General features: G+C 35.0%; 1 protein-coding gene across 1 annotated transcript in view; it reads left to right on the forward strand.

Annotated features, from left to right (window-relative positions):
- The window catches only part of LOC106167001 (A disintegrin and metalloproteinase with thrombospondin motifs 9), a 101,228-nt gene that overhangs the window by 57,797 nt on the left and 21,828 nt on the right, over positions 1 to 21,603 (forward strand). The window contains exons 3-27 of the mRNA XM_013545662.2: positions 1,048 to 1,331; positions 2,556 to 2,639; positions 4,827 to 4,948; positions 5,407 to 5,447; positions 5,714 to 5,819; positions 6,233 to 6,385; positions 6,832 to 6,988; positions 8,367 to 8,471; positions 8,738 to 8,880; positions 9,227 to 9,290; positions 9,593 to 9,710; positions 10,044 to 10,180; positions 10,411 to 10,531; positions 11,053 to 11,148; positions 11,474 to 11,640; positions 12,234 to 12,360; positions 12,581 to 12,707; positions 12,881 to 13,088; positions 13,327 to 13,491; positions 13,771 to 13,935; positions 14,304 to 14,561; positions 14,924 to 15,091; positions 15,323 to 15,634; positions 15,970 to 16,128; positions 16,403 to 16,699. Coding sequence (XP_013401116.2) covers positions 1,048 to 1,331; positions 2,556 to 2,639; positions 4,827 to 4,948; positions 5,407 to 5,447; positions 5,714 to 5,819; positions 6,233 to 6,385; positions 6,832 to 6,988; positions 8,367 to 8,471; positions 8,738 to 8,880; positions 9,227 to 9,290; positions 9,593 to 9,710; positions 10,044 to 10,180; positions 10,411 to 10,531; positions 11,053 to 11,148; positions 11,474 to 11,640; positions 12,234 to 12,360; positions 12,581 to 12,707; positions 12,881 to 13,088; positions 13,327 to 13,491; positions 13,771 to 13,935; positions 14,304 to 14,561; positions 14,924 to 15,091; positions 15,323 to 15,634; positions 15,970 to 16,128; positions 16,403 to 16,699 — 3,884 coding nt within the window. The remainder of the gene's footprint in view (positions 1 to 1,047; positions 1,332 to 2,555; positions 2,640 to 4,826; positions 4,949 to 5,406; positions 5,448 to 5,713; positions 5,820 to 6,232; positions 6,386 to 6,831; positions 6,989 to 8,366; positions 8,472 to 8,737; positions 8,881 to 9,226; positions 9,291 to 9,592; positions 9,711 to 10,043; positions 10,181 to 10,410; positions 10,532 to 11,052; positions 11,149 to 11,473; positions 11,641 to 12,233; positions 12,361 to 12,580; positions 12,708 to 12,880; positions 13,089 to 13,326; positions 13,492 to 13,770; positions 13,936 to 14,303; positions 14,562 to 14,923; positions 15,092 to 15,322; positions 15,635 to 15,969; positions 16,129 to 16,402; positions 16,700 to 21,603) is intronic.

Genomic DNA, 21,603 nt, shown 5'->3' on the forward strand with positions numbered 1-21,603 from the left:
TAATGAGGAGGACAGTCATAAAACGTGGCTGCCACGCCTATTTGCCTGTCTATTAAAAATTATTTATCCTGATTTTTTTTCTGAATGACAAAATTGAAAATTATTGATACATTTGGTCTTTAGTTATTGGATTGTTATTGAGTAATCCTCTTTTGACTTTTTGTCTCACTTCATGAACAAAAATGGAAGCATAATAAGGGCCCCATCATAACACTAAACATGTAGACAGTTAATGTCCACTTCTTACAATTGACACCAGTTTCAAAACAATCTAGATAAGATAGTCATCTTTGCAAATACTAGAAATGGTCATTTGAGAAGTGTCAACGGCAGGTCATCTTCCTCTGATACATGAAACATCCCTAAAGTCCTACATCCAGCCTGGAGCCATTGCAGCCATTTTTGCTCTTTGGTTGTATATTTGTCCCTTGTCCATTTCACAGTTCATGTTTCTGTGTTTATTTGACCGAAGAGGGTCCAAATAAACTTCAAGTTAATGTGGACCCTTTGGTTGTTTATTTGAAAGAAGAACTTCAAAGAGGAGAGAGAAATTTTAGATTTGAATGCCAGTATTTGTATGGCGAAACTGAAGATTTGCCATTATTGTGAAATGCTATGCCAAATGTGTATTGGCAGGCAAAACAATTGATTTTGGTCATTGAACTTTGGGTCTTGTTAAATTATCGCCCACCAATTAGTCCACTATATGTAACAGAGAGGGTTGATAACCTAGAAATGGATTCCTTGGAACTGAGGTCATGACACCTTTTTTTAATCAGACTTTTTTTTTTCAGACTCACCATGTGTTTTTAAATTGGAATATGAGTCAGAGGGTCACTGTTTAATATCAAATCTTTTTTTTTTTTTTTTTTTTTTTTTTTTGGGGGGGGGGGGGAGGTAAAAAATGAAAACTAATTTTTTACACCATTGTTTGATTGAAGAAAAAAAAAATCCTACTCACATTAATTGAATATATTGGAGATAATGTGAGAATATCTTGCAAATTTGTCCCTTTTTCTTATCTTTTTCTATCCTTGTTCTTTGCAGACTTTAATTTTAAGCATGGGAAGAGGAAACACCATCATCAGCATACTCACCATCACAAAGAAGATGAGCAATTTAATGAAGTATTGCAAAAGAACTCTACTCACAAATGGCGGCAGCGATACAGAAAATCACCACCATTTCTATCCCATGATTCCAATCATCAGCGTCGTAAGCGATCAATATCCTATGATAGATACGTAGAAGTTATGGTGGCAGCTGATTCCAAGATGGCCGCCTACCATGGAGATAATCTTCAACGTTATATCTTAACTTTAATGTCTGTTGTAAGTATGAACTTTTGATTAAAGAAGTAGTTTGTCTAATATTTTTTTAATATGAATGCTGTCTCCATCTTTTTATTTATTAAGATCAATTACAATTGGTAGATTGTTTGAGAAAAATTCCATCATGTCCTTGAAAGTAGCATGTATTTTTATTTTTGCTTAAACTAAGCAGTTATCAATATCAAAGATATTAAATCACTTGTGCCACATCTCAACCTACCTATAACATTCATATACAAAACATTGTTCTGAAAAAGTTACTTTTTTTGCTTGATAACCTTAAAGTAATATTGAAAAGAAGGTCCCACATTTTCATTTCACAGAAGGTTCTTTTCAAACAGAAAATGTAAAACGTGTCAATGTGCTTGGGATTGGGGATCATAAATCTTTCAGTATTTGACAGAATGTTTAGATGGTGCGACACATAATTATGGCATACTTAACAACCTGGCCCTGTGAACACTTAACATTGCCACACTATGTGTGACTGGCATGACATCTGTTAAGGACCACCCAGGGACACATGGAGTTCAGATAAATGAAAAGTTTTTTCCTTTTTTTTTCCTCAAAAGAACTTTTGTAGCGTAAGTGTGTGTGTGTAGAATTTTAATATTTGTTTATGAAATGGTTTATATATTCTTTTCTGCCATACAGGGAGTAACCCTTTAAGAAAGTTTTTTTAATGTCATGTTTATACTTCCAAGTTTTTTCATTCAAGTCAATACCTGAAAGGAACCTGCATTGTAATATTCAATTACAGTCACTATTCTAATTCAAACAACATGATTTAATAACATTCTAAAAATGTTTCAATAGTAATACTTACATTTTTTATTTAAAAGCATTGAAAAGTTAGTTAGATTTGTGTCAGAAAGAACAGAAAGACTTTTTCAGACTTTCTTAAAATGATAAATCTTGAATAAGTAAAATATTAGAAAAAGATAAGTATTTGAATGACTGAATAAGTGCATTCAAATACTATAAAGTAATGACAGTATTGTGACTTTGGTCACTGCTGTAGTTGAGAAAATGTGACAGTTGAGACTGTACTTGTGATTGTATTGGTAGATGTTTTTCTGGATTGTGAGAGATTTTGTTTGGTTGTGACAATTTTTTTTTTGATAAAATGCCAATTTGCCATTATTAAATCAAGAAATCACACCAGATATATTATATGTTAGTGGAATTAACCATTTATTTATTTATTTATTTTTGATTTCACAGGTTGCCAGTATATACAAGGATGCCAGTATAGGAAACTCATTAAATATAGTCATTGTCAAGTTGGTTGTTTTAGACAAAGGAAAGGTAAGTGGCACTTAATTTTTGTTTTCACTAAAAATTAATTAGTTATAAAACTTTTGTTGCCTGATACTGTAGGCTATGAATAAAATATGTTAAGCTGTTTCTGCCAACTCGGTATGCTTTTTTTATTCCATTTGATGTATCAGACAAAAATTTATCCCTGTAAATATGCAGCAATAAAGACAACAACTTCAGATGTAAGTGAGGTAAAAAAGCTTGTTAGTAAATAGAATTGCCATATGTTTTTGTAGTCAGTAAATTGGAAGTGTTCGAAAATCTAATGGAATTTAAATTGAAACAGCATGGTTTGAAAACATGACTATGTGTTACAACTATTAGTACAACATGCACTGTTATAACTATATTTCTTTAAAGAATTATCTAAAATTCCTATTTACAAATGTTCTTAAGTATTAAGGTAAAAAAATAGCCCAAAAGTTGGGTGGAAATTGATCAGAGTAAAACCAAATTGGACATTACAGTTATAGGAATTTACCATCATTTGCAATAAGTTCCAATTAGTGTAATGTTTAGCAGCATTAGGATATGTAGAGCAGTCTGCAACAGCTGGCTTTCCTATATGTGGGTAAAGTTGCATGGATACTTGCAGTCAATAACATTTGGAAGTTGTAAAATGTGGACTAATAGGAAGGAGAAAGGGTGGGTAGAAGTTTAGTCAGATCAGTAGAAAGATGGACCCCCCCCCCCCCTTCAGTTTGTTTGTTTGAACTGATAAAGTTTGTTTCAGGTGAGTGGTGTGCCTGCTGCCGCCCCACTAACTTTTTCAGAGGATGAATTGACTCTTCACTTTAATTTCTTGCTGTGGGGCATCTATATACATTGTGAGAGAGAGAGAGAGAGAGAGAGAGAGAGAGACTTTAAATGACTGAAAATTTAGAAAGGCAGCATACCTAACATTCCCCTATTATTACAAGATTTAAAAAGTGTTATACTCAGAATTGCATGAAAAAAAGACACCACATATGATCAACATACATTGGTGTCTTAAATGTATCTGCTTCAATGGGTAAGAATAAGAACAACCACTTAAAAAAACACATAACAGAACTTACCAAACTAAACAAAAGCCCCATCTGAAATACGTTTAAGTACACACATTAAGACCTTTAGTCAGTAATTAGGTACCAAAAGTCAGGTAGGATTTGGAATCAGGAGTTAATTTGCCATATAATTGGGTCCACGGACTCTATCAATTCTTTTAATGTGAGATTGTACAACACGTTACAATCCAAGCAGCAAAAACTGTACATTGTTGTTACCCTGGACAGAGGGGCACCCCGGGGATCAAGGAGTCCCTGCACGGGTCTCATCTCTTTGAAAAGGCACATCTGGATCAGGCCTGCAGCTGGGGTGTTTTCAGGGTGGGTTTGGGTCGGGAGGAGGGGGTCAAAAAGTGATGCCAAATTTCCCTTCCCTCCCCCTTTCCATATTGGGACTTTTCTTGGGAATTTTTTAATGGATTTGTTTGTTTATTATTTATTTATTAACTTTGTTTTTAAAAAAGTATGTCAACCTAATGGCCAGAGCAACTGTAGCCAGTCTTTATTTGTTATCAAAAGCAAGAGTGCATTTTTATCAGAATTAGACCTGGCGTATTGTGAAGTTTGAGTTCTCAGGGTGGCATTTTTGGAGACCCCTTGTGTGAGATCTTGATTGATTTTGTATACAAAAAGCTTATAACTTTCACATATGTCGGGGACATTGTGCAACTTTAGGAGAGAGAAAGGGCCCATTGAATAAAAAAACAAGATTTTTTATTGTCAGGATTGATTTGGATGATAAGGTTTTAACTAAAAGCATTTTTGAAAGATAAAGTACCAGTTAAAAGATTTGGGATAGATGTGTTTTTTCTCGTATCAAGTGTCACCTTTCTGATCTGAACATTCCTGATAAGCCATAGAAGATGTCTGTATATTGTTTTTTTTTTATACTGTATTTTGGTAGGGGTAGGGAGAAGTGGAAAGGAAAAGAAGTTTGTAGGGTGATTAATGTATATAAGACAAGAAAATGGTTCTCCCTGCCTCTTGAAATGTTTTTTGTGCATGTGTGTGTATATCTGTGTGTGTGTGTGTGTGTGTGTAAGAGAGAGAGAGAGAGAGAGGAGGAGAAGGAGGAAGGGGGAGTGCCTTTGAACAGATGTTTTGATCAAAATTTTTGAATTTTTTTCAGCACCCAGAGATTACTGCAAATGCAGCTACCACACTGAAAAATTTCTGCCACTGGCAGTACAAAGTCAATGAAAATGATGATTCCAACCCCAACCACCATGATACTGCTTTACTTATAACAAGGTAAACTGTCAGACAAAAAATAATTTCACATGTACTCCCAAGATGGCTGCAAATTGTTTACCCATAAGATTGGTTTCAGTGTAATATTTTTTATCTCAGAAAAATGGCCACACATTGCCACTTGTGGAATTAGATAATCAACATTTGATCTCATTTGGGTGTTAATTGTTTTAGTATGAGAATTGTGCTTTTTTTTGTGTCAATGATCCATTGATATCCAATGATTCTTATGTTTACATGAATGGTGCAATGCAAATGTAGAGAAAATAAACAAGGTGCACATTTGCTATTTGTGATATGAGCAAGATTTCCAGTCTTAATAGAATATCGGATGTTAATATTGGAAATCATAAATTTTGTGAAGATAAGTTTTATTGAAGTTTTGTGGTTTTATTGAATTTTGTTAAATGTGATATGACCGAAATACCACCTAAAATTGGAACCACTTTTATTTTCAGGGAAGACATATGTAGGTCAGCAAGAAAATGTGATACTTTAGGTAAGAGCTAAATCTGGGAGTCTTCAATTTATGTCCAGAAAGTCTTTCTACACAAATAGATGCAGAGTAATTTTTTGAATTAGAATGCAAGAGTAACATTTTTTGAATTAGAAAAAAATAAGAAATTGAACAAGCCAATTGTGCCCTATTTCATGTCCTATTCTGTTCTTTTGTGCATCTGAAAATTTGTTATATCTGATAATTATTTGTTTATGATTGAATTAGATCATTTGAAATCAATATCACCGCTTTTCTTTCCAACCCAGGCCTTGCAGAGTTGGGCACCGTATGTGATCGCCACCGTAGTTGTTCAATTACAGAAGACAATGGACTCAGTGCAGCATTCACCATTGCACACGAACTGGGCCATGTGTAAGTTATAGGCCTCAGGATTTGGTTTAAAATTGTACATCCCTGATTCTTCTTTGCAGAAAGCTATTATGTTGTTCAGAGTCATGAAAATTTATGACAAACAAGCATAAAAATAAGAATTTTTAATCAAAAAGGATTAACTGTCTTATTGAATTGTTTTATATTTCTGAACTGTAAGATCACTATTGAAGTTAAATGTGGAATTTTTTCTCAAAGTGCTTTTCATTATCTAAGAGAAATGATGCAAAAGACAGAGTGAATGAATATTATTTGAATTCTCAGAAAGTGAAAATAAACAAATAATGAAATAATTTCTGTCAGTAAAAAGAACAAATTAATAGTAGAAAATGAAACATGGTAAAGTAAATGAAGAAAAAATAAAGATATGTTGTCATTTCTCTTCTGTCCTTCAGTTTCAGTTTACCTCATGACAATCATCCCAAATGTCGCCAGTTCCCTGGAGGAAAGGCGGGAATTTTTAACGTCATGGCGCCCACTTTAGACTACAACACGTACCCCTGGTCATGGTCTGCGTGCAGCAAGACTCTTATCACAAGTTTTTTAGAGTAAGTTGATCAAATATTCAATGATGGAATATAAGTTAATCACTTTTCTTTATTCTGAGAAGTTCTTATTTCTGTATTTTTGACTTTCTTATCATACACACAGGGATGAATCACATGGCTTCATTTCTTAGCAAATATGTCAAGTATTCAGTGAGGAAATATCACTGCATTAAATTTCTTCATTAGACCTTTTTCAGTCTTTGAAACAAATTGTTCATTTAAGTTTACTCAAATGAAAATTATACCTATAGCTCAGGCCATATATTTATTGGTATAAATTTTGGAAAATTCAGTTCACAGAAATCTTGTATAAAATTCCCTCAATGCACAACCTTTTCCCTGCAGGTCTGACCATGTATATTGATATGAATTTTCCATGAATTTTGGAAAATTCCATCCTCAGAAATCTTGTATAAAATTTCCTTTATGTCCATCTTTCCCTGCAGGTCTGGCCATGGCAACTGCTTGCTGGACAAGCCAAGTAAGAAGGAATACGTGGACAGGATGGACAAACTTGAGAGACACCATCCTGGAGAGCTGTACAATGTCAATGAACAGTGTCAGCTGGTGTATGGGAGGGGATCTAGAGTTTGCCCATATATGGTATGTTGAGATTTCTGAATTATCCCATATATGGTAAAATGTGTATTTTGTTAGATGTTATCAATAATATCACTGGAAAAATTGGTTAAGCATGCATGCGTAATGAAATGGTCTGATGAAACTGGTAAAAAATAATTATAATAATATTTATTCATCCAGTTTAATACACATAATCAAAACTTATTTTATCCTCCCAAGAGCAGAGAAAACGAAGAAGTATTATTCATCAAAGATAAACTGGGTTAAACTATATCCGGTGTTTTAGAGTACATATTCTCTGTAATGCTTCCAGACAGTATGCAGAACATATATTTATCCACACATCAGTCATACACAGGATATCTCCCTCAAGCTTGGCAGTCTGGTGTCTTGTAGTACACATACTTCATAATCTTCCCAGACAGACTGTTTTAACTGTCTGAATTTCAGAACCATCCCACAGACACAAAGTTTCCATCTATTGGTTGGGGACCCATTAGCATTATTTGCGAAGAGACATTCTTTGGGGCAATGATTGTTAGCAGTCATTAAAAAAACAAGGCCCCCTTTTGTTGTCTGAATTAATTTTCTGCATTGTTGCTAATGTTTTGTTTGTTTAATGTCTCCTCCATGTTTTTAATTTCTCCTCACCATATTTCCCCTTTGCATACCAAACTGATTCCTCCACGTGTCTACCACAAGATATTTTTTTCCAAATTAGATTGTCCTTTATTTGAGCAATTTGTGGTAACTACAGCACAATTTTTTGTCCGAAATGTTATGATGAACAATTTGTTATAATATACGTTCTTTATTATAGGACTTAATTACTTTTTTTCTTTGTGACTCTCTTGTGCTGAATTATGACAGTGGTTAGAGTGGAAGAAATCTGAGGCTTTTAGATTTGGGATAACTGAATGGAAATTAAAATATGTCGCATGTGGCACTGGAGTAATTAACATTCTAGACAGTCTGATGTCATCCAGTAATCAGTTCTGTGGTGTTTGTGGTGACATTTAAGCAAGCAAAGGAACATGTATGTCTCCAACAGCTGTTTGGTTTATAATTGCTCATAATACAGGACCATGTGGTCTGCATGTGAGTGGATCTTATCAAGTTGTCTTCTCATTTTGAACTAAGTTTGCTTTTGACTTGAGTGTCATAATTGAAGTGTTTTCTTAAACCAGTAAATTATAAGGAAATGTGACCTCCAATTAAAAAAAAAAAAAAAAGCAATGTTTTAAGGCATATGAATATCACTCTTCTGTGCTTTCATCTTTCTTACAACGTTATGGAAAAAAAAGAAAAGGAGTGAATTAGGAAACTGCATAAAAGTTAATTTAATTTTAATTTGACAAATTTAAATGCTTTTTGCTATTGGTCTTGGTTTTCATTTCAGCCTGTGTGTAAGCGCCTATGGTGCACAGCACAGTATGGTCTGGCAAATGGCTGTAGAACACAACACATGCCCTGGGCAGACGGGACTCCATGTGATACTAACAAGGTCTGTACATCTACTCTTGACTATTTTACATATGTTTTTAAGGCAAATGTTGTACAGAAGGTGACTTCTGTGTGTGAGTGTGCATGCAGGCCACTCGTTTTTCCTTTTGCTGCCAAATTCAGTTCTAATTACATCAATGAATCTTGCTCATCTTAAATTCAGAATTTTAAAAATCCATACAGTCATGCATTTTCACAACTGAAGTCTAACAATCTTCCTAAATGTATGACAACAAGTGCTGGAAATTGCTTTATCTCATTCTCCAGTGGTGCATGCGTGGAGAGTGCGTCCGTATGCAATCAACCAAGAAGCAGCAGGGTGGCTGGAGTTCCTGGGGCGGGTACGGAGAGTGCTCTCGAAGCTGCGGAGGAGGGATCAAAGTGGCTCAGAGATACTGCAACAATCCTCCGTATGTATAGCCAATCACCTCTCACGAGATTACAACAGGCTGTGTGATTTCTGAGATTTTCTGTTCTATCTTGCCAAACCTATTAGAAGAACCTTAATTTGGAAACTTGTTTCCTTTCTTTGCATTATTCTTATTGAAAAGTTCTGCCCCAGTGCTGTTGTATCATTTTCATTAGTTAAAACATAAGAGTTAAGGAGTTGTTGTTGTGTTAGAGGTGACAGATTGGAACAGTGGTTGTGCTGGTACATTGTGTTTGGTTGAGCTGTGCACACCATTGTGCTGTCTTCTCAAACACAGTGCATGTTTTCTATAAGATGAAAATATAAAAATCTGTTCTTATTTTCAGACCTAAAAATGGTGGAAAGTACTGTGTGGGCAGGAGATCCAAGTATAGGTCTTGCAATGTTAGGGTAAGACCACTTGTTTTCTTAATTGAAATAAAAAAGAGTAAGGAGTCATTTTTGTTTCTATAACATTTGCTTATAGCATATTTGTCCCAATTACATTATCATGACTATGTTGTTATTTTCCTGAGATTAAAACAATATCAAGATTTAACGGAATTGATGATGATAGCTTGTTAATATTTATTTATTTATTTTAATTTTCTTGATTATAAAATAGATTTAAAAAGCCCATCAGAACACAAGTATTTCATTGTTTTTAATTTTGAAAAAAAAAAAAAACATCTTAGATGGCTTTCTCTTCCCAGGACTGCCCAGCTGGTTCCATGGACTTCCGTGCAGAGCAGTGTGCAAAGTTCAATGGCAAACACTTCAACATAGACGGCCTGCCTCCAAGTGTACGCTGGGTTCCAAAGTTATATACGGGTAAGTGTCTTGGTCATAAAGACAGGAAAGAAAATGCATTACTGAATCAAAAAAGAGACAGAGACAGGGACAGATCCAGAGATATTTTCTGACAGTCTTCCAAATTATCTGTGTTGATCCATCCTTCATTTTTGACCACATTTTGACAGAAAAAAATTAGATCCCTGTGAATGTAAACTTGAAAAATTCTGACAGCTGGAAAACCTAGAAGATGCTCTGTTTGCCCATGAGAGAGGTGGGCAGATAGACAGACAAACAGACAGATTTAGCATTTTGTGTTGTCACTCTGTCATAATTTCTTTCTCTTAACAACAGTAACATCATATGTTTCAGCAACTCCATCTGATCAATGCAGGCTGTACTGTGAAGCAGAAGGCGATGGCAACTTTCTACCTCTAGCGAACAAGGTGATTGATGGGACAAAGTGCGGTCCAGACACAACAGACATTTGTGTCAACGGGTTCTGTAGGGTAAGCATGGATAGCACATTTGATTGTAATTTTAATTAAAATATTTCTTTGTTAATTCAGTTTTCTTTAAAGTTGTCATTTTAGTTCAAATCATAGTATGATGACGTGTAAATACTTGTGTAATATTCTCAATTCTCTTGAAGATTAATTAACGCATACAAGCATGTGTTTGGTTATGTATCTTCAGCTGTATATACATATGATTGTTAATGCATAGACATGTGTTTCAGAGAGCTGGGTGTGATAACGTCCTAGGGTCCAGCAAAAAATTTGACCGCTGCGGTGTTTGTGGCGGCGATAACTCTTCGTGTGAAACAGAAACTCACAGGTTCCGAGGACCAGTTGTTTTTGGTAATGGGCTCAAGTTGAAAATTAAAGATTTATTTTTTATTAAAGTAGATAGGAATTCGCTACCTAAGAAGAAAAAAAGTATAAACCTGAATTATACTTTTGAACATGTACATGAACAGGGGGCATGTGCACAATTTCGAAAATTGTAGTTTCAAGCATACATTTTTGTACTAGATTTTTTAAATGAAATCTCGACAGAAACCTAAAAAGATATTAACATTTTTGAGAAAAAAAGTAAAACCCACAGTGCATCTGTACACATTTATCTCTGGGTCCCTTGATATAAAAGAGTCTGAGGTCCCAGTGTTTGGTTCACTCCAGTATGTGTATACATGCTCATATAATAGCAAATGTATGTAGAATTGGTATCATGTCTTGGATGTAGACATTTTGTCTTTTCAAAGTAACCTGTGTTAGTGAATTCCATATCAGTATTAATTTTTTTAGTTTTGTTTGCAGAGATTTTCCCTCAGTAATGGAATAGAATTTCACACGTTATTCTCGACATGTTTTTTTTTCAGGTTATAATAAGGTTGGCACCATCCCCAGTGGAGCCTCAGAAATAGATATACGTCAATACAACCATGTAAACAAACATACTGATGATACATATTTAGGTGAGGGGCACCTTGGGGTTTGTTAACTTTGACAGATTTGATATCACTGCCATAGAAATATGGAAAATTGAATAAAGATGTCTATAACATATGTAGGCCAAGATTTTCTATGAAATTCATATTCAATTGTTGGCATTTAGAACTGTAGCTTTCTCGGATTTTTTTTTTTTTAAAGGGGATATTTTTTTGGTATTCTAAATTTCCTTGTTATGGTATTATCCAACATTTCTAAGTAGCAGTGCCTAATATACACTAGATGTGCACTATCAGTTTTTAAAAGATTGGTAAATATTATAAACCAAACTTTGGTTTTTAACTTTTCTAGCACTACAAAATAGCAATGGAGAATATATACTCAATGGACATTACCAAGTCACTGTATATCCCAAGTCAGTTGAATTACGAGGAGCCACTCTCGATTACTCAGGATCAGACAATCTGGTGGAAAGGATCAACTGCTCTAAGTCAATCAAAGAAGATTTAATTATTTTGGTAATAATTGCTTAGCTGTTGTCAAAGAGTACTATCCTATTACTATATCTTTTGTTATGATGCCAAATTGGAAATTGTCTGTTTATAAATTTTTTTTAGATTCACATAGGTTAATTGCTGTGCCAATCTGACATATGCAATCTAAAGTATCTAAAAAGATTATTATTATTATTTGAAAAAAGACAATTTGTGATCCACTATGCTGTGACTATAGATAGTTGGGTTGGCATCATCTCAGCTTAAATCTCCCTCTTTCAACCTTATACTATTTCTTTTTCTTTCACTATTTTGGTGTGAGTGCTTCTTGATAATTGCTCTTTGTCCATTGACAATGCAATGTTTTCTATATTCGATTGTTTGTTTGTTTTTCTAAGACCATATTCTCATAGTTTGTTTATGGAAACATTTTCCTAAATGTCTGACTCCAGCATAGAAGTAAATATTGTTGAACAAAGAAAATTGCCCGCTTAAAGTGTATAGCTATTTCTTTATCATGAATCACATTTTTGATACAACTCCCTGCATCCATCTTCTTCTCTGTGAAGTCTCTGAAGTCTCCTAAATCATGCTTTTGATGTTGTGGTTGTACCCAGGTGTTAGCTGTTGGAGAGCTAGAGCAACCGGACATTCACTGGACATATGTAAAGTCCACTGGCAAACACATCCACTATATTTGGTACACACAGGGACCATACACCAAGTGTGACAGGTTATGTCAAGGTAATACGCTTAGACACAGGGAACTGGGAAATGACCTGTTTTGTCTGATGATACACAGGGAATAGAAGGAACAATGTTATGCTCACATATTGTTTTACAGAAAAGTGGTATATAAATGATGTACGTTTGATCTCTTTAAGTAGAGAATAATATTTATGACATTTTATTTCTTTGTAAGATGATTACTGTTATTCGGCTATTGTTATTTTGTTATGATTAGGTTTCCATTATCGGCAAATAATATGTGTAACTAAGGATGACAAAAGGCGCGTGTCAGATGAGAAGTGTGCAAATATTCATCGGCCCAGGCAGAAAATGGAGAAGTGCAACACAGACTGCTCATTAGGGTAAGTTTATTTCTGTGATTTTTCAGAAAACAATTTTGACTAGAAGTCTTTTCTTTTTTTCTTGCATATGGTTATTCCAATAAAATGCAGTAATACAATTGGAAGATAGATATTAAAGCTCAAATCTTTTGCCAAATTAAATTTTAGAATATTTTTCTTCTTCCAACCTTCAGCTGGCATTCCTCTCAGTGGAATGAGTGCTCATCAAGATGTGGAAAGGGCATCAAGCAAAGACTGGTTCAGTGCGTCAAGAAAACATCCAATGAAATCTCATCAGTGGAAGATACCCACTGCTTGAAGATACGCGATAAACCTGCCTCGGCTTCCTCATGTCAAGGAGAATGTCTTCCAGCTCACTGGGGGTACACAGACTGGACACAGGTAGATTGCTTTCTGTCATTTTCTCTTGTGTAAAGATGGCAAATGTTAGTTAACTATTTCTATAGGGACTTAATGTTATTTCTTTAACCTACATGTATTTTGTGTGGGCAATACTTTCCAATCCTTTTCAATTTAATAAGGTCTATATTTCATTAAAATACTATTTTACAAAAACACGAAATCATCCAACTTTATAATTTTTTCATTGATAAATAATTTAACTTTTGAACATTCCCAGTGCTCCGCCACATGTGGAGGAGGTTTTCAGCATCGCCAGGGCACCTGTTATGATTCCAAGGGAAAGGAGCTGGTGGACAAGGAGTGTGAGAATGAGAAAAAACTTGTACGGAGAGGATGTAACAACATTCCCTGTCCTGACTGGTACGTCATGGAGTGGAGTCTGGTGAGTTGATGGCACTTTTTAAAAAGATTTTGAATATTATTAGACATCTTAATTAGATGGTGTGTGTATGTGTGTGTAGAATTTTTGAAATCTGTTACAGAACTTTCATCATTTGAATTGAAGTGAATGGTTTTAAATTGTAGCTGTTTGTTAGGATTTGTCTTCACAGATTTTTATCTGGATTTTTGATTTGAAAAAATTTGCAATGTTCTTTCTTACACTCTGTCCAAAGAGACAAATGTACATCATACAATCACCTTTATGGGCTGCTCATTTCAGTGTTCTGCTACCTGTGGCCGTGGCACGCAGTATCGACAGGTGTACTGCCGGCAGCATGCCAACCAAGTCAGCGATAGATTCTGCGACAATCAGCCGAGACCAGAATCTCGTCAGCATTGCAGTCTTGAGCCATGCCCAACATGGCAGACAGGAACGTGGACTGCAGTAAGCAATTTTCCATCTTTAGCTGCTGTGATACAATTTTTTATTATTATTTTTATTATTATTATTATTATTATTATTATTATATTTTTGGACCCTGTGATGAGTGTTACATTTAAACATATTAACAAAAACCTGACACAGTCAATAAAACATGCAACACAAGTGTGGCTAATTTCAAGAGTGATTTGGTCCATCAATACAGCATTACTCGCAACCAAGACAGAAGAAGGGATTTGGTTTTTACCTTGTGTGTCTGTTTACCTCCCGTAACATCATTTCAATATGTATCTGCATACTGTCTTATGACAATTCATAGAACCAATTATTCTTGATATACGGTCTATTTGTAATTTGGTTCTTATTTCCAGTGTTCTGTTAGTTGCGGGCGTGGAACTCAGGTCCGTTCCATCACCTGTCAGTCTCACACCAACACAGTGATTAAGGACCATCATTGTTCTCGGTCAACAAAGCCAAGCAGCCATCAAGACTGCTCCATGCCACGGTGCACCACAACCACAACAACAACTACAACGACTACTACAACACCGACTACAACAACTACTACAACTACAACCACTACTCCACAACCTAGAGTGTACCACTGGAGAACAGGGGGATGGACCACTGTAAGCATTATTGTTGTGATAAGTGAATTGGGAACTGCTAGTGGGTCAACTTTTAGTATTTTAAATGTGCTTTTCAGCTTATACAAATAAAACCTACAACTTTTAAAATACTGTTCTGAGCGCCTTTTTTTTAAAACTAAATTTGGACATTGTACTAACAGTTCCAACCTTTAATTTGGACATGTGGTGCTGGAATTGTTAGTATGGGCAGTGAGTGATATATGCTCTTGGGGTAAAAAATTGGAACTGCCAGTCATTGTCTCTTTAACAAACACTTATTTGCCATGTCATATTACCTTTGGAATATTTTACTGTCCTGATGAAAAGAGAGTTAGGTACAATATATGACTTTTCTTTCTCAGTGCTCAACAAGCTGTGATGAAGGCAACAGGGAGCGCATGGTTGTTTGTCAGGACCAACATAACACCAGGGTCCATGATTCTTATTGCTTTCACCTCACTAAACCTACAAATATTGAAAGATGCCGTCTGTCTTACTGTGGACATTGGAGGATGGGAGACTGGAGTCAGGTAAGTGCAGAAAGTTTTCATTCATTCATTTAACTCAACAGGAGGACAGACAGCTTGAGAGAGAGAGAGAGAGAGAGAGAGAGAGACCTCTTTATCCATCTCAATTATAGAGGTTAAAATTGAGACTTAATGTATAAAAAGTAAAAGAACAGAATTCTGTAATTTATATTTAACCATTACATTTCTGTTGAAACGTAAATTGATTTGAATATTGGTTTGCTTTATATTTAGTGTTCAGTAAGTTGTGGAAAAGGGGTTGCTACACGCTACATAGCCTGTATCTCAAGAACAAAAAAACAAGAGCAAGAAATAATGGAAGATTCTAGCTGTGATCCTGCCCTCAAGCCACCTGCAACCGAAATGTGTGATATAGATTGCCCAGAAAGAACCGACATTCACACTGAGAATTCCAGAATTAAGATAACACCCAGAAGACATGATATTCTGCATGTCGAGCCAGATCCCAAGAAATACGACATTGTGAAAATTGAAAGTAATAAAGTCGAACACACGCGGCATTGGAGGGCTGGTCGCTGGAGTGAGGTGTGTACAGTTTTACATGTGTCACACTCGACACAATCTCATTAATTTTTTTTTTCACATCCTGCACACTCTTAAAATTCTCTAGGGCACAACTAACACAATTTGAATGCCACATCTAGCAGTTGCTCATAGAAAAGTCCAAAAGGAAGAAATAAAATGTCTTGCAGGGATTGACTCCCCCCTCCCCTTTCAAAAAAAAAAAAAAAAAAAAAAAAAAAAAGAAAGAGAGAAAGAAAGAAAAAGAAAAGAAAATACACAGCATTTAAAAACTAAGCAAACAAATACATATATACTTATTTTCAACTGAGAAAATTAATATTCTGTGGCTGTTTCAGTGTTCCAAGACCTGCGAGACAGGCTGGAGGATCAGAAAAGTGGTCTGTATGGATGAGAAGGGACCCACTGAGGGGTGTCACAAGGACCAGATGCCCCCCAGTAAAGAGCAGTGCAATGCTGGAGGATGTCCAGTTTGGAGTTTTGGCAACTGGGGCATAGTGAGTCTCATAACATTTTGTTCCTTATTTGTTAGTGTAGTTGGGCTATTGCCATAGACTATTGCAGACATTTATCCTGAATTTTGAAATTTTAGATTATATTTGATTTGATGAACTTTTTATATCATAAAGAACTGTATATCAGAATGATTCTGAAATCAGCTAGTGCCAAATGCATTGTGTCAGAATCCTCACGTGGTAAATACCTTTCATTTGTTGTTAAGAGGTATAAAAGTTGACAACTTTAAAACTGTTCATATGACATAAATTTCAGTGCTCTGCAAGCTGCGGAGAAGGCACTCAGAACCGCATGGTCCGCTGCCGAATGCGTAACGGCACTGTGCTGACAGACAGCCATTGCAAAGGGACCACAAAACCTGCTGATACCCAAAAATGTTCCATCAAACCTTGTCCCACAGCCCCAAGTGTGGTTAACAGCAGAGAACAGGGTCAAGGTGAAGGTCAGAAAGGTCAGGACAGGGGTCAAGGCCACAGAGGTCATGATAACAGAGGTCATGTCCACAGAGAAGAAACCAGACGAGGTCACTGGAAAAACGGACCATGGTCTAGGGTAGGCCGTCTTTATTATTCACAAAACCATTAACAGCTTTGGAGTGATTTTAACGAAAATTTTTAAAAAATGGTGTACATTTTATGTTCAATCTCATTTATGCATTATGCATTGCCCATATATAGGCATTTCAACAATGTCTGACACAATATAGCTCCCTGCAAGAAGTGATGGGTGATATTTTTCATTGAAGTGATCGTTTGTTTTTGAAGGTCAAAACATGTGCACCCATAGAGAATTATGCTCAATCAGTCAGTGGTATACATAACACATTACCTCCACATTTTAACATTGCCACTAGTTTTCAAGACTGCAGCAAAATATACAAAATGAGTGGAATATATTTTTAAGCAATTGTTCCAAGTGGTGTATTGGTCATTAACTTGATAGAAAGTAGCAAATAAAATTTAAAGTAAAAATTAGCTGTAGATTAAACAAATGATGAAGTTTGGACTATCTTGTTAATTTACGTATTGATCAAGATTTGGTTACCGAGTTTAGAAGGCTTAAATATTTGTATAATATATAGTATCTAGTCTTTTTAGAGTGAGATGAAATATAGGAAGAGGATGCATTCTTTAGTATCTGTATTTTTATTTTACTTGACCCTGTCTCAGATTGATGGTGGAGATGGTGATTGCATTAGTTGTGATCTCAACAACCGCAATCCATCTCATTCTGAATAGATTTATAAGGCATACAATGAGTGATAGACCTTTATAAAGCAAAAGTGAATGATCTTGAAAATTTCAACACTTTTGCCTTAGTCATTAAAGCCAATTTTTTCTTCCAAAACTGTTGAAGTAATCACTATCTATAAATTGTGTTTTCAAGCTCTCAGGTTGTAATTCTAACAGTAATGAGTGAAAATGTCAGTCTCCATCTTCATTATGAAAGTGATTAAAAATTAGATACTTAAACTCAGAATTGGTTTTATAGTTAGCAATTTTCTCAACAGTTCTGGATATGGTATACCTTGGATAATTAAGGGAAAAGTATTAGAATTTCCAGAAAATCAATTTCTTTGCAATATATAAGCCAAGTGTTCATTGCGGGCTTTTAACAATTGTTTTTTTAGATTTGAGGTTAGTGAGGCTAGTCTTCATCATATACCTTAATTAAAAAATAAATAAAAAATAACAGCTATTGTTTATAATTAAGTGTCATCATATGATGAATGTACAAAGCTATACACTGCCATTGTGGAAGTCACATTAATTTATTTGTTCATAACTAACATCTTTTACACACTCTCATGTTATTTATATATTTGTTATACATGTTATATTGTTTACAAGATTTACATATTGAAATAATTGAGTTTGGCCAGTGCTAGTTAGGTTTTATTTCATGTTTACCATGAAGTGTTTTATAATGAGAAAAAATTATTGACATAACTCAAGAAGCAAATAGTCAGTAGGTAAATTGTCTCTTTTGTTTATTTTATCTTTTACCATTAAATATGTGTATTCATGAAAACTCATTAATTGACATAACTTAATCAAATAACCCTAAAGCAAATTATATTTATTAACTCCACTTAATTCAGAAGAAATTCTCAGCCATTTAACCAGCCAGTGGAGACATTATAGTAGGCATGGTGCAGCATATGTTATGAATGAAAAATAAGTTCAGTTACACCTCCCAAGACAATAGAAATGCCATGGCTGTGAGTGGAAGGACCAGACTAGGAGCAGTGTGAAATATGTAACAGTTTAAGAAGAGAGTAAGAAATGTAGAGGTTAAGAAAGTCATAGTTGAATTCATGTAAGAGTCTGACAAACAGTCTAAACTAGTTGCCATGGACTGAGCCTTCTGAAATTATTAGTTTACAGCCCAGCAGTAAGACACCTGATTACTTGGGCTGACTGATGAGATCATTGAAACTGTTCAGTACTGGTTTATCATTCTCATCTTGAGAGGCCATTACTTAATATTTGTGTGTGTGTATGCGTGTATGTGTGCATGCATTTTTGTGCATATTTTTTTCTGTTAATCGCATGTCTGCTGCAACTTTCATGGGTCAAAAAAAAAAATTAGAATTTCCATGCCTTGCTGCCATTTTAACTTAACGAGTTAAAGCAAGAAAAGTGGCACCCTTTCCTCCTCGTACATAATACACAGATTGCCTGCAATGTTAACCATAATATTTAAAGAAGTACCTTGATTTTTTGTCAGACAGTTTTTACATAAATTGCAATGCACATTTTACTAGTCAATTCCTTTGCAATACTTAATATGAATTATAGGTTTTTTTTCAGAAAATTGGGTAATACATAGCAATTTAACTCTACAGCATGCAGTTTTATTTAAATGTACTTAGGTTTTAGTTTCAATATAATTTTTCCACTCGACTCAATAATTCAGGTATACAAATTGATTAATTGAAAGCAGTATACAAATATTGGAATGTTGTTAAAACTGGAGATGCTTTTGGGGGAAAATAAAAATAGACTAAATGTAGGTCCTTACTTTAAGACCAAAATTTTATTCTTCTTTGACTGGAGATAAAATCACTAATAGTCCAGTTAAATTTAATAATGTCATGGACATTATCTTTGGACAGCAGTTACCATATAGATTTATGGATTTATCAGAAAATGAAATACTATAAAGTCAAAAATACTGGTCCTAAAAGAATTAAGAAGTTCAACATTTTTGGTCTGTATAGTTACATGTATGGTTCTTGACAGTGTCTTGTTAGATTGAAATGTAACAGAGAGCACACACGAGGTGATTGGGTTGAAGTTCCTGTCACCCCAGATAAGTTTTGATTGGGAGAGCATGAAAACAATGGAAGTCTGTCACTTTGTCTCAGTTAGCTGGCATGAAAGTATGTGGACGGATCCCACCCAAAGTTTCTTTCTTGTAAAAAAACTTCACTTTATTGTCAATTGTAGGGATTTAAGTTGGAAGCAAACAGGTCTGGGACTGGTCTTATGCTTGTTCGTCAGAACTGCGTGTCTTTAACAATTATTGATATAAGCTGATATTCACTGTATAGATAGCAAAGATTTGTTTTTGACAGACTTGCAATAATTTATTTCAGAAAGACATTTGAATTCTACATTTGATGGTGCTTGATATGAGGGACTTTTATTTTATTATTTTATTTATTTATATATTTATTTATTTATTTTGATTGACTAATTATTTATAAAGATAAAAAGTGCAGTTCCATAGATTCAGGGGGGGGGGGGGGGGGAGAGGTTTGAAAGAACCCATTGCTGACCTTAAAAGGTCTGCTGTTCATCAAAATTTGATCTCAGTTCTGTACCACTTCTCACGTTGTGCCAATTAAGGTCATGAAAAAATGTCCAATTTTTCAGAAAAAGGAACTCCTCATTGAAGTTGCTGGCTACATGCCTGATGTATTTTGGTCAAATAAAAAGTGTCTATACTTTCTGCAAAATGTGATATCCTACTATTGCAAATGACTGAATAAAACTTATTCAAGAAGACCTCACAGGTAAACTAAAGCAATATAAGTAATGGTAATTACACAGTATTTTCAAAGCCCTTACTGTTTCTCAAATTTTACTCTTTAAAGATTTATCATTTTTAATTGCTTAAGAAAAATGTACTTTACAACTAGAGATAGGTAACTTCTCAAACATTTGACTTAAAATTCCTAAGTATGTATTACTCAAGAAACAATATGTGGTGAAAATTTATCATTCGTTTTGTTCAAATTTAAGTAATAACTACCGTAACCATCTCTTAAATTGTTCAACTTTGTATGAAGGAAGGTTGGTGATTTAACACTCCTGTTACAAAAACCTAAATGAGGATCAGTTAAGAAAAAAAAAACTGAAGGAAATGTAGTCTTGGCATTTCAACAAAACAGTAATTTTTATTGTGGGTAATCAGAGTCCCATTCTGTCCTCCCACTAATGTTTGGATTTCAGTCGACATACACAGGCGTACTTGCATGATTGTCTGTACTCACTTTGTAGCAGAACTGTGTCTCCGTGTGTGTGTGTGTGTGTGTTTTTTTTTTCTCGCATGACGGTAGACTTTGACAGAAGAATGCTTCTTGTTACTTCACCAACTTGGTGGGAGCTGCCAGTTTGTCATGTTAGCATTTTGTTTAGTAAGTTCAGACGTAATACACGTCTGGATTTAAAATTTAAAAAATCAAAATAGAAAAAAATTCTTAGCAGTGTCACGGGGAGTTCTACACTCTTCCGTTATTTTATTTGTTCAAGGGAGTGATGATTTTGTTTTATTTCTGAAAATATTTACTTTAAAAAGTAACCATTAAGAGATTAAAGGTGAATAACATGACGGAGTACCACTCATTGGCCAATGTGGGCTGTACGCCACTCACACTTAAAACCTTAAGTATCAATATATGAAGTTACTATTATAAACATGACCCATTGTCATGTCTCAATAAAAAATCCCTAGAGAAACAATTTAAATGAAAAATTTATTAATTTATTGTTTTATTTTTTGTCGTTGAAATAAGCGTACCATTACAATCACAAGGGCAGCATCATACTCAAGTTAAAAGGCCCCTTGCCTCACATACCTAATCAAGTGCTTGTCTGGAACCCATTGAAGGCACTCAAGTTGCACTGATAGCATTCATGCTCCATTAAACCTCAATGAGCCAAATCCTATGTCCAGCCCAGCCCACCTTTGCTTGACCACTGCTGGACAGCTCAGGTGTCTGTGGTCACTTGGTACTTGGTTGATACCTGATACGGTGTTAATTTGGATGGCTATGTTTTATCATTGGAAATGCTAGTTGTACCCCCTTGAGAGACAGTTCAGTGCAAAGGTTGCCCTCTTGGTGTCCAGTTGACCATTTGATGACCATGATGGGCTTACTTTCGGTTAGGTGGATAGGATACGGCACTGCATACTTTTGCTGGTTATATTGCATGCTTTTAAATGCA

The sequence above is a fragment of the Lingula anatina genome, chromosome 6, assembly GCF_051362555.1.
Source record: "Lingula anatina isolate TDL-2025a chromosome 6, LinAna3.0, whole genome shotgun sequence".
Lineage (NCBI taxonomy): Eukaryota > Metazoa > Brachiopoda > Lingulata > Lingulida > Lingulidae > Lingula > Lingula anatina.